Source organism: Anopheles darlingi, chromosome 3 (genome assembly GCF_943734745.1).
Source record: "Anopheles darlingi chromosome 3, idAnoDarlMG_H_01, whole genome shotgun sequence".
Lineage (NCBI taxonomy): Eukaryota > Metazoa > Arthropoda > Insecta > Diptera > Culicidae > Anopheles > Anopheles darlingi.
Genome location: NC_064875.1, coordinates 70,528,468 through 70,540,967, shown reverse-complemented (window position 1 = coordinate 70,540,967; position 12,500 = coordinate 70,528,468). Strand labels below are relative to the sequence as shown.

Below are 12,500 nucleotides of genomic sequence, written 5' to 3'. Positions count from 1 at the left end.
GCCAGCTGCGACAGCCCATCGACATACGGTCCGAGCACATTATGTTCTCGCACTTTCAGCGACTGTTTGCTAGTCGTTGGATCGAGCAGATCGTGCACCTTCTCATTGTAGATCTCCATGTACGACACTTCCACTTTGTACGTCAGCTCGTCCGTTTGTTTGGCCGCGATCGAGGCAAACAGTTCGTCACACAGGCGCGGAATGATGCCCTTGTTCTCCTGGTTGCCCATCATCGTGTACGATTTGCCCGAGCCGGTCTGCCCGTAAGCAAAGATGCACGCATTGTAACCTTGGAACGCATTCTCCAAGATGTCGCGCCCGACCTTATCGAAGACCAGCTCCTGGGAGGCAAAGTGGCTCGCGTCGGCATCGGTTGAGTAGAAGCAGTGATCGAATGCAAAGTTCTTAGGCGGTTTTCTGCAAAACGAAAATGGAAGAGAAAAAAGAACGTTCATTACGGGTACATTCGGAGGTCATAAGGTTATCCCACGCTTGGTATTATCAGTGTCTCGCCGTGCAGCACGTTCAACATTCCGCTCAGTCAATGGCTGAGTTCCAAGAGCCACTCCTTTGGGACCGTCCATTATGCGCGAATGCAACTGCCCCTTTCAGTAGCACCAACATACTCGTTGAGACAAAAGGCTAGTAGGACCTGGCAGCTTCCAGTGCACCCGTCAGTGTAGCCTCCACCGTGTCCTGACCTACTACGAAAAAGTCTCATTCTATGCTGTCGAATGGGGATTTTATAACGAGCATGTCTCTTCATACCACTTGGCAGCACCGGAAGGAACTTTAACTCTCTGTATTTCTAGATTACTGATAAATTGTCACATGACTGCCTCAATTTGCTGAAACACTAATGAGGAGCTCGTGGCACTGGAAAACGAACCGAGACCGAGAAACATCATAATCTTGCCCAACAAAGCCACAATTCTTCTTCATCTTCTAATGGCATTTGCTAGCAAATCGAATGGCCACATTGTAGCGAAAAAGACGGAACTGTGAGGGGAAAATGTAATTATGGAAATGTTCTTTCATAGCACGTCCTTCAGCTTCTTCCGGTTAGTGGCTATAAGGCATATAGGTCCAAAGTCCACACAGAGTGCCATTTTGCGGCCTCAAATATCATTCCTTTCGTCAAAAAAACTCGGCCACAAAGGGGATTGTGACGCAAAATGTGTGGCTGCATCCAAATTGCTGGCCACAAGCCCCTCCAAATACTTCACCAAACTCTCAACCCAGAGAGAGAGAGAGACGGCGTAACGCCAGTTAGCAGCTCTATGGAGGGCGCCGTGGCGGGGTATGTGAGCTTTTGCCTTTACAGTTGTTGTGGCATGGAAGACGGTACACCGATGATGATGGTGTGGCCTCTTGTTGCGTTGAATAATTGCGCCACTCATTTTTATAGTGTTTTTCCCGCGTCTTCTTCGTCACTTGGTCACCGCCGCACTTGGTCATCCTCTGGCAGCTGAAAGAGTGAAAAGCCTCCACTACAGAAGCTGTCCAAGGCAAGAGGCCGCTCCGTACACATTGCAATCGCTTCACCGATCGTTTCTACCTCATTCGTTCGTTGTTTGTGCGGATTTTCCTACGCAGAGAGTTCGAGAGTTTCCTTTCGTCTCGCACGCCCCCCAAGCTAAGGCGGAAAATCTCGTCTCGAGCGTTGTTGCTGTTTTACAATTAGGAGCCCCGCAGCAGAGGCTTAAGGGGATCAAGTTTTATGCAACTGCTTAGCGTTAATGTCGTACAGTTTTGGACCGAGATCTTTTGCAATTTTCCGATTATAGTGCAATGCAGTTCGCGGACTAACGCGATCTGGCCAGACGACTTCGACGTAATCGTACTGAAACAGGTTCGTCAGGTTCACCACAAGTGGCACCACCCAAGCGGTAATGATGCATACCACTCGGAGCACAGGAAACTGTTGCCCCGTTAATGCCGCCTCTTATCTTTCTTATCTTATCTATTCCGAGACGCACATTACTAACTTTTATACACATTTTTTTTTCGTAGAAAACTCAAACAAAATGGTCAAATGTGTTCGGTCGGCCTACGAATCTGGGACACCAACAGCAGCAGCAGTGCTCGCTGTTTGTCTAGACATTTCCATTTGATACCCTCTATCTTAACCCACCGAATACCGTTTTTGAAAGCAACCTCTGGTCGACGCTGAGTGAGAAGTGAGGCAAGGAACTTATTGGTAAGTGGACGCTGACGGTGGCGGCCACAAATTACTTGTCTTTACTATACCGACGGTGTGTCGAACATCCATATCCTCATTTGGAGAAACCGCGAATCCTCTGCTGCTGCTGCTGCGCGGCGTTTTGGAAATCCATTTTTTACGTTTTTGGATGGTTTCCTCCCTTCGGCGTTTATTATTTCTTGTTTGGCCTGAATTTACACCGCGCGACCACGGCCGCGGTTCTCTTCAACGAACAGGCCATCGAGCGAACGGAGTGAACCACAAAACAGCGAGGTAATTAATGGTAGTTACGCTCCAGAGAAGCGACGTGAGCTGGTGGCTGGGCACCACTCACCATCACCATCGTGCCAGCATTCGCATAGTTTTTTTTTTAATGTAGATTATTTATGCTTCCCTCCTCCTCGTCGGCGGTGGCGGCTGCTGTGGGTGTGCAAAAGGAAATCTTACAATCACTTCATCACTGCCATACACGGAGCCACGCAGTTTATCATTTACACGATGATATGTGAGCCCTTTCGCGCTTGCTAGCCCTTTGCTAGGTTTCTCAGCTCTTCTTCTCTGTCAAAAACAAATCATAATCCCACCACCAACCTCTAGTGTCTCACATTTCGCATCGCTCTTATCCCGTACTTTCTTCCGAAAAGAAGCATTGTAATGGTGTTTATGACAAGGATGAGTAGGAGAACGAGAAGGAAATTGCTCACTCACATACCCCGCGTGTCGTCGTTTGTCGACGGAAAGGCCGGAAAAGCCGGTTGGCTTCATCATTCAAATTATGACTCTTCCGGAATGCCAGAGTAAAATAGCAAAAGCCACCGGGACGGACCACCACTCTGAGGCTAACCAGGCGGACTAATTATCAATATTAGTTTAGCGCTGGACAAACACGTTATCGTCGTTAAAAAATCCCATTGGCACAGGCCACGCGCCGAGCTGGTGGACGCAGGGCGTCCGCCCGCGTGTTGATTTCGAGTTCTGGGCGGATTGTAGCATTCCCGCCACCTGTTTCCGTTCCCTGTTGTTGCCCTTTTCCACATTATCCAGCCCCGTGCTCGTTTGGATAAATTAATTTCTCTCTCACTTGCTTGCCCAGCGTCAGTGGTGGCCCCCGGACAGCGCACGGCCGCTTTCACGCACTACTCATGGGGATACTTTAATGAAGAAGTAGCACCTCTGGAATAGCGTGATCGAAGGCAATAAAGGAAACCACAATCAGCCATCGCCACCACACACCAGTCACCACAGCGCACTCTCACCGAGTCAAATTGGCAGACAGAAGCCAACAGATGGTCCGCAACCACGAAGGAAATCCTTATCAAATAGCAACGATCTGCCGAAACCACTGCAAAACAAACCGCACGAGGATAGTCGCTCGCACTCGCCGCCGGGCAGGACACAGTGGTGTCCGCGTTCGACACACTTCGTGTTTGGAAAAGTTTCTGTAAACTTCTGCAAAACAACGAGAACACTTGTTGTTCACACTCATTATTGGCAGCTCATTTAAAGCTTTTTTTTTATTTTAATTGATGAACATCCGCCTTGACAAGTCCAAAGCATCGCCGCTGCTGAGTAGGTACATATTTGCATAACAACCGAAACAACCAGCTAGCGGCGAAGCGGTACACAGCAGGCGTGACATCTCTTCGATGAGTCCCGGCGCCGCCATACTTTCCGCATACTAAGTAGCCCGGCAACATTAACCGTACAGGGTGCTTGCTTTTTGATAATCCATTACATCGATTTTTGTTGTAACATTTCGAAAAGCATTATCGTGGTTCATCGCGAGGAAATGAAGCAAAAAATAATCAAACTCTAGGGAACACTCTGATCGCCCGCAGCATACTAGGATGCCTGAATAAATACGACCTGTTGCGAAGTGGTGCACCACAGCAGCAAACATAAAAAAGCTTAGATTGGGTGGCAGCTTCAATAAACATGTTTGATAAATTATGTTCGATAATTAGAGCAAACAGGAAAAGCGAAGCATAACATGGTATTATCCAGAACGAAGAGAAGGGTAGAACCGTATTATGCTGCAGGTGCCATATGTTTGCCATATCAGAACGCCATTTCGAATGCTTTGGTGGTTTCGCGCTCTTATCGCTTTGCCTGACCCGATCACGTCCATCCGCGGTAAAAGGCGTGTGTTCGTTGCAACACCGCGGTGGCGGTACACTATCAACCAACCACTCCTTCCTGCTTCACGATGTGTAGTGGAGCTCAATGGGCAAAACGCATGTAGCACACCTATGCCGCCACCTAGAGCGGCTCATTCCCTAGTTAAGGTTGACGTTCGATAAGAAAATGGAGCACTAGAGCATACATCAACCACCTCCTAGCTCTTGACACCACACATCACCCACGAAACAACGAAATCAACGAAATTGCATCTAATCGATTTCTATCGAAATCCGTATCCGCCGTAAGGCTAAAACCACAATAAATATGGTGCAACCCATCAGCGTGCGCCATGGCCGTGCATCACGCATCGCGCGACTAGCGTGACCGCGCCGCCGCCGTGTGAGTGCAGTAGTGTGTGCCCAGTCGAGGTTGAATTAAGACAAGTAACACACATTTCTCGAGTCTCATTTCACCAGTTCGATTTCTCTCATTTCCACTCGTCGACACTTTTAGGTCGATCGAACCCCTGGTCCGGCTCGCCACGATGTCGAAGCTGCCCCAAACCTTCTTCTTTATAACAGCAATTTCGAAGGGAATTGATTTTTTTCCTCACTGAGCTTCCTCCTGGCAAACCTGACAGCAGAGCGAGCGCCCATCCTGGTGGTGTTCCGGTTCCGTTTCGTGCGTAATTTATCCCTCCTCGGGCATACCTCCATCGTCCCCCCTCCCATTCCTCCTCCAAAAGGACCTTTTTGGCAATAAACGATGTGACAAACAGGAAAACATAAAACGCTCCCTTCCTGGGCCTGTGCCTGTTTCTTTCGCATAGATTTAACGAGCAACTTCGGGTGTTCCGGGCCGAATCTTATCCAGCGCAGTGGCGTACACCAATATATGGGCCCGAGTTTTGGTTTTTGTCCTCGGACGGAGCGCCAGACTTGCTGGCATCGAATTATGAGACCAACCGTGTCCCGGGAAGTCCGTCTGGACAAAAAGGGATCGGTCCTCGATCCACGGGGTTGCATCTTGAGGCAAACACGCAACACGCTGCCAACAACACGGGCACTAGTAGCAAAAGCGAACTGCTGCTGACAACGGCTAAGGAAGCCACAAAATATGATGCCACAGAAATCGGGTGCCGTGCGAGTCCGATGAATTGAAACATTCTACAGAGAGTGCAGTCACCGCCATGTGGATGACTCCCATTTTCTTATTCCAATCTCTATGATGGCCCAGGTGGTCGCATGTCTAGCGATGAGCGGCGGTTTGAAATCATAAATATTGCGAGCAAATCACGTGTCTGTCAGAAGAAGGTGTTTCTACGCCTCAGACTCGTTTGGTTTCCTTGTATATCGTGATGATGCTAATTTCGTGGCCTCAGCTTGCGAGTGTGATGGCCACCACACTAGGCACACGCCACACGAACCGATGATTCTGCTTCAGGCGCTACGTGACGGTCGCATAAATTGATAAAAGTACAAAAGATGTTATGAAACACATTTCAGCCACCGTCCCGGGAAGGGAGGTGGGGGGGTGGGAGAGGGTGAACTTAGAGGTGGATGATCCCGCGCCGCTCTAGTACAAAGTAGTAAGCTGGAAGCAAAATCGTACGCGAGTACAAACTGGAAAAGTGTTGCAAAACATATTCCCCAAGATTTGGTATCAGAAGAGCGCTGTTTCTGCTCAAGTACAAAGCCCCTTCCCTCATGACTTGGCGGCATACGATTATTGATTAGTGAAACAGGAAGTGATTACTCAACAAAGGGGGAATGGAGGGAGTGGGGGGAGCAACGTGGTGACATCGCTTTATCGCTGTTTGTTGGATATTTGCTCAAGAAGTAAAAGGTAGAACAGGGGCGCAACAGCAACAGCAGCAGCAACCCAGTGGGAAGACTCACCGTCGTCGCCACCATCGTACGGTCGTCGTCGTCGTCATCGTCGTCGTTGTCGTTCTTGTGGTGATGGTGTTGGTGGTGGTGCTAGTGGTTATGCTTCTCCTCTTGTACCGAAATAAATAATTGTTATTTCTATTCCAAGGTAACGAGAGTGCTGCCACCCGGGTCAGCAGCCGGTTCCGCGTTCGCTCAATAACCGACCGTACCAAGCGCCGTACCAGCAGCTCGAGAATGATGATCCACTTCCCGAAGCGATTGCGCTGCTTTTGGCGCTTTAGCACCACCTCCATTTCCACCTCCTCTTGTTCCTCCTCCTCGTCCTCATCCCCCTCTTCTATCACGACCATCACCATCCTCAGCGAGGCGGATGTGAACGTCTATCTCTCTCTCCGGTCGCGGACCCGGCGTTCTTCGTTTCGTGTGACGTGCTGGCACTACTGCTACTCGCGGGAAACGCGCACCACGTCGCAGGACACACGGCGTCACAAAATCGAAAGCGCGAAGACACACGCTCTGTGGACCACGAGTCGTACTGAACCCTATAGCGGTCCAAAAGTGGCTACGGACAGGCGGACAGGCAGGTGAGTGTCGTGTGGCTTGTCGTCGGTCGATTTTCGATTGCCACAAAACCCGATTGCTTTGCCGACAAGGAAAAGGTGAATCCATCAAGCATAGCATTGCAGCAGCAGCTGTAGGCAGCGCAACATACAGTCGCCCGACCGATCGAATGACAAGCAGGCGATAGTTCCGGTGACCATCAATGCGAGGATGGTGTGTTTCACCATCCACCGTTCACACGGCAACAAAAGTTAACAAAACGAACCAAAAGCACACTAACCCACCATCGAGCGCACTGGGGAGTCCTTGCGAAACGGCTTGTCGAATGAAAAATCGATGCCACGAAAACAATAGTGACAAAATACACACAAACACATACACGCGCGCAAGCACGCACGAGTGTTCGGTTTGTCCCGCGGGTAGCGATTGATTAACGTTGACTGCGATTCTAGAAGGATTCACGACTGCCTTCCTTCGCCGGGAACAAAGCAAGCGCGAAAATCTTACTCCACACAGCATGACATCCTGCGTTTCCGTAGCAGCACAAATCTTGGCCTCGTTTCTCTCCTCGCGAAATGAACTGAACCCATGAGCAACGCCAGCTTTATTCTCTTCTCCACACACAAAACAATTATGCTACTGTCATATCAAATGGGAAGAATGTGAACAACAGACTGTGCTGTGCTGTGCTGTGCTGGCTGTGCTGTGCTGGCTGGCTGGCTGAGCGCCCAACGCGTTCCTCCTCCAAGAAGGGAGAAAAAGGACCTTTAACAAAGGGACCTTCTCTCCCAGCCGACGAGGGAAATATCGCAATGAAAATGGAAAAATCCTTTACCCTAACCGCACCACTGTGCTGTGCAGCGTCGTTGTGCGTGCTTCATTTAGCTTGTGCTTCGCCATGTTAAGAGCTTTTCATTCTCTCGCAATAAGGCGAGCGGCACAGAGACCGGGGGTGATGGGTGCTGGTGGGTTGGAGCACAATATCGAAGCAATCATTCTTGATGCCAAAGCGTCCTATTCGCCCACATACCGCCCTCTAACATCCCAGTTTCCGAGTGTGTTTGATAACCAGGTCTCGCCCGCCTCCCCATCCACTCTTCCCCTACTGCTGCTGCTTAGCATACTGAGCATGAAGGCCCGGTGTGCGTGAAAAGGATTTTCTATATGAAGAAGGACCTACGACGAGGACGACTGTAGTTCGGTGGAGTGATATATATTAGTCCAATGAATGGGTCTGCGCGGGTTGCCCCGTTTTAGTTTTCCATCAGTCCTACCACTGATCCCCACTCCTTCCTAGTGCCACTCTTTGCGTGCAATCATGATGTGGTGGCCAGGAGGTGCGGTACGTGGTTACCTTTGCTGCCTGCCTGCCCGCCTGCCCGCCTGCCTGCCTGCTTGTGGACACGACTGCGCCGCCATTCGACCGAAATCATTTTCTGTTTTGATTTCCGTTTGTTTCTTTTTTATGAAGGTTTCCTTTGCCACTTCATGCTCCACTCAACCTCGAAACTGGAAAGCTTCGAGTTCGCCTACGAGTCCACCCCCGTCCCAAACCGCACCCGCATCGGAAGGGGGTGCCTTTTATATAGCCCCACCGCCGTCGCTTGGTTAACATTTCCATTGCCCCATGAGCTCGCGAGGACGTGAGGAAACGTGTAGCGCCATGGTCGTCGTCGGTTGGTCGGTTGGTGTTTCCTCATGTCCACGGTGGGGTATCTTTATGCCGTCCATCCGTTTCGATGTTGCTAGAATCCGCACCAACAGCACACGGGGGTTAGCCTTACCTTTCCATCTTATCTAGTGTGGCAGGATATTTCAAAATCGTCTGTGTTCCGGTCATTTCTATCACGTTTTCGGTGGCGAGTTCGAGCTCTGCAAAAAAAAAAAAGAAAGAAAAGGGGGAAATTTAGAAATACGGACCGACGAGACGTGTGCTTACAATGGACGAGCGGCATTAGCCACTGGAATCCGGGACCAAAACGGGGAAGAGAGAGAGAGAGAGAGAGAGAGAGAGAGAGAGAGAGAAAGAGAGAGAGAAAGAAAGAGCTAGAAAATGGTTTCAGAATATTAATCTTCCATTCCCGGTGCGCATTATGGGCACGATGGCTGACTGGCCCATCAAAGCAGGCGGAAATCGAAAGCGTTGACCAATCCCCGGTTCCCGTCCCATGTTCAGCTGCCGTTGAGGACGACGTGGGAGTTGGTGGGATGCCTAGGCTGCTGACTAATGATTTCATCGTCACGTCAAACAGTCGCGGTGGATTGTTGTTGTTGGTCGATTGACGGTCTCTTTAGGCGCACAAACACACGAAGTTGGGATGACGAAGCCGATGAGTAAACCAGCCAGGGCATTATTGTTGGCATGGGTGGCTTCGATTGTAAAAAGAATATAATTTTTTGCATATTTCGGAGCTTACCTCGTCGATTGAACGGGCGAACCCGCACGGCTACTCTGATTTTATCCGACATTTTTACTTCGATGTTTTTCTGTTTTCCGGGGCCGTAATCGAGTCGAAGATTAGATTCTGCGGACGCGCACAGGTTTCACGGAAGGAAACCCGCCGCCACTCAGCAGCACACACACAACACACGAACGGAATCTGCACGATATATTCACACTACACTAGCATAAAAACACTGGCCTGCTTGAAATGAAACAAGAAATGAACGATTTTACTAATGGTAGTTGCACAATCGACTCCCCGGTTCTCAAGGCCCATCAGCCATCCAGCACGGAAAACCATCGGCCAACGGCTTGTCACTTGGCACACCGTCGTCACCGGGAGTTTTCACCTGCTGCCGATGGGGGCGCACGACGATACGCAGCAGAAACGCACCCTTATCAACGCAGTACCACCCACCGCCTCTCGAGCGCACTTACACGCACACTACGATCCATTCAGTCGAAAAACGCACTCTGTTGCTCACTGGAGCACGGCCTCCCCAGTCTTTCGAGAGGTTGGACCGTTTCTGCCGCGAAACTGCCACCGTGAAGGACGCAAGCAGTAAACGGAGAGAGGGCAAGGGGGAAGGGGGCGAACACTTTGCCAAGACTCGTGGGCTGTTACTTGCCGCAGTAATAATCCCGGGGGTCCCACTACTGTACTTTTCACCTTTCTGGCGCAACTGACCGCAAATTGACGACGGAAGTGGAGCAAATTTATGGGTTACACCTTTCACCTTCAGGCGCGGAGTTGGTTGCTACTGAAAAAAGGCAAATCTCGCCTCTAGAGATTGCTTCACTGGCCAGCAGCAAGTTTAAGCGAAAATGCACCACCAACCGCGGCATTCCGACACACACACACGCAGGACGCGCGCACTTGAATCCTGCCGAAGGATCCTTTTCAATAATAAACCTGCCAGCAGCAGTCGTGACACGAAAAGGATGCACAAGGCGCACAAGCACGCATACCACTTCGCACACACGCACGCTCGCTCTCTCTTTCCTTCTCCGCGCTCCCTCACTCTCTCTCCCCTCTCTCTCTCTCTCTCTCTCTCTCTCTCTCTCTTTCGCGCGAGGCACTTGTTCCAGCCACCAAGACCGCGAAGAAGGAACCTTGGAACACAAAAGGATGCAAGGGAAAAAAGGGAAGCGAAAAGCTGGTAAGCGGAGACAATGGGCAGCTCGCTGGCCAATCACTAATGGAGAGGGGCAGGGGGCGGAGGATATCTGGCTAACTGTTGGCGCTCGTGACCGCGGGGTGGGATTTATTGGCCCTGCACGCCATCTTGCTTTTTTCGGTCGTCGTACAATAACACCGCTCTGGAACAAATCACGAACGGCGCCCGCAACAAAGTACGCATGAATCACCGCCACCACAGAAAGCCAGCAGAGCACAACATGAGCACGATTTTAGCGAAGACTGCCGTGACTACCTGCGGCCGCACTTGTCGCGATTTCTGCGTTTTCGATCCCCGGGGGTGGCTTCTGCGAAAAGGGGATGATCCCGGACCACAAAGCACAGCCCATGGCACCACAAAACAATAGAAGACCGTGAGTGAGATTACCGTTTTTACTGTTCCACCTCCTTCGTCAAGGACCGAGCGCAGGCATTTGTGGGTTTGTGGGGTGGTTGCGGGTGCGGTGGTAGGAGCATAGCTCTATGCCGTTTATGCTGCCCGCTTCAAGCGTCCAGATTTCAAGGCACTGCTACACGGAGCGTAAACTCTAGAAGTGTTCCAGACGGAGCGTAAACTCTAGCGTAAACTTAAAAATTAATGCCAAAACATTTACGCTTGCCGTTTACATGCTGTCAAAAGCCGTGGCCACACGGGGCGAAAATTTGCGCGCAAATTTGCACATTAATGCCAAAATGTTTTCGCTTCGTGTGGCAGGGGTAAAAACCCGAAAATTTATGCCGAAATGTCAAACGTATTGTTTTCATCTGTGTTTTGGCCGCTGAAGTTGATTTCCGAATAAATTTTGCAGTTTTTAACGATATTGGTGCTGTTGCTGTTATATTTATATTAAAAATGCAAAAACAATACGAAAAGAACCTACATTTTCGTAAATAAAGCGTTCGATAGCGTCAAGGGTTCAGCGAAAAAGTCCGCGGACGTATAAAAGTTTGACAGCGTGTAAGGGTTAAGCGAACCCGTTTTGGCATTAATTTTTTCGTTTGCGCTAGGGTTTTCGCCCCGTGTGGCCACGGCTAAACGATTATAGGTCCGTGGAGCGTAAAACCTAGAGTAAAAGCTGTTTGCAAACGGAAGAGCTCGCAATATGTTCTATTTGTGGTTTACATTGATAGATGGTGATCATTGCTAGTGTGTTCAATCCTTTTCTTCCACAAAACGATTTTAATTTCCTCAACCGGGCCACGTAATCATATCAAAGCGTAAGCGTTTTGCATGAATTAGTAAATTTACGCATAAATTTACGGTTCATGTAGCACCACCTAAAAGAAAGGGCTTTTCCAGCAAATTTCTTGGAAAAATCCAGTAAAAATTATGCTTTTAAATTGAAACATTTTTCAACTGGGGTTGGGGTTGTACAAGTTCTTTTTAGGCGCAAAAACCACTAAATCATGAACATTTGGCGATACTTACAACCCGTTTCCTGGGACGTTCTTTCATTTATTTTTCCAGATTTTTCCGAATAATGTCGAAATTTTCCGAAATCTTTAACGATTGTGTGCGTGTGAGGAAAACCACCCGGTGAGCACGAGGAAATTTTTGAATATTTTAAACATAACTGACTTGCCTAGCAAACGTTATTGAGAGAAATCGATGGCCATTGGATTACCCCGAACCTTAGTTATGAACCTGGATTTTCCATGGAATAAACTGGTACAGCGTGGCATTTCCGAGTTTTAAATTTATTTTTCGCTTCTATTTACACGTTTTTTCGCCGATTCCGAATATAACAATTATCAAATAGAATGTTCTAAAATTGGTTGGCTCTAAAGTTAGTTCTCCGAGGGTATGTGTGCTCTGGGTAAGTCTGGAAGGACGAGTGGGATATCGTGGCGGTGAATTCGTTACTAAGACGCCTCTAGTATGCAGAGGGTCTGTGGAGAGTACGCCTCCGATTAATGTGGGGGCATTATTGAGCACGCAGGTAACTATACGCTTCCAGTATTACCTTAATGGCGCGAAAATCGCTTGCGGATGGTTCTTAAGAGAACGTTTGCCTACAATGATAAGGACAGAATCGATTGCTTAGCGTTTCTTCGGAACCAATCCGATTCGATAAAACTTTCCGACACGTAAGAGATAGTACA

General features: G+C 49.2%; 2 protein-coding genes across 12 annotated transcripts in view; both read right to left on the bottom strand.

Moving 5' to 3' along the window:
• Positions 1 to 10,953, bottom strand: part of LOC125956520 (kinesin-like protein KIF13A) — a 24,484-nt gene extending 13,531 nt beyond the window's left edge. For 2 of the 10 annotated variants that reach the window (XM_049688489.1, XM_049688488.1), the window contains exons 1-3: positions 9,195 to 10,127; positions 8,562 to 8,649; positions 1 to 417 (exon numbers count right to left, since the gene is read on the bottom strand). The exon at positions 1 to 417 is cut by the window's left edge and continues 16 nt beyond it. In XM_049688489.1, the coding sequence (XP_049544446.1) occupies positions 1 to 417; positions 8,562 to 8,649; positions 9,195 to 9,246 (557 nt within the window). In that variant the 5' untranslated portion in view covers positions 9,247 to 10,127. Of the gene's footprint in view, positions 418 to 8,561; positions 8,650 to 9,194; positions 10,129 to 10,588 lie in introns of those variants that run through there. The other 8 variants (XM_049688484.1, XM_049688485.1, XM_049688486.1 and 5 more) reach the window with 8 other exon arrangements.
• Positions 10,954 to 12,079: 1,126 nt separating this feature from the next.
• Positions 12,080 to 12,500, bottom strand: part of LOC125956877 (glycerol-3-phosphate dehydrogenase [NAD(+)], cytoplasmic) — a 6,598-nt gene continuing 6,177 nt past the window's right edge. Inside the window, exon 6 of one of the 2 annotated variants that reach the window (XM_049689142.1) lies at positions 12,080 to 12,410. In XM_049689142.1, the coding sequence (XP_049545099.1) occupies positions 12,395 to 12,410 (16 nt within the window). In that variant the 3' untranslated portion in view covers positions 12,080 to 12,394. Of the gene's footprint in view, positions 12,411 to 12,499 lie in introns of those variants that run through there. The other variant, XM_049689141.1, reaches the window with a different exon arrangement.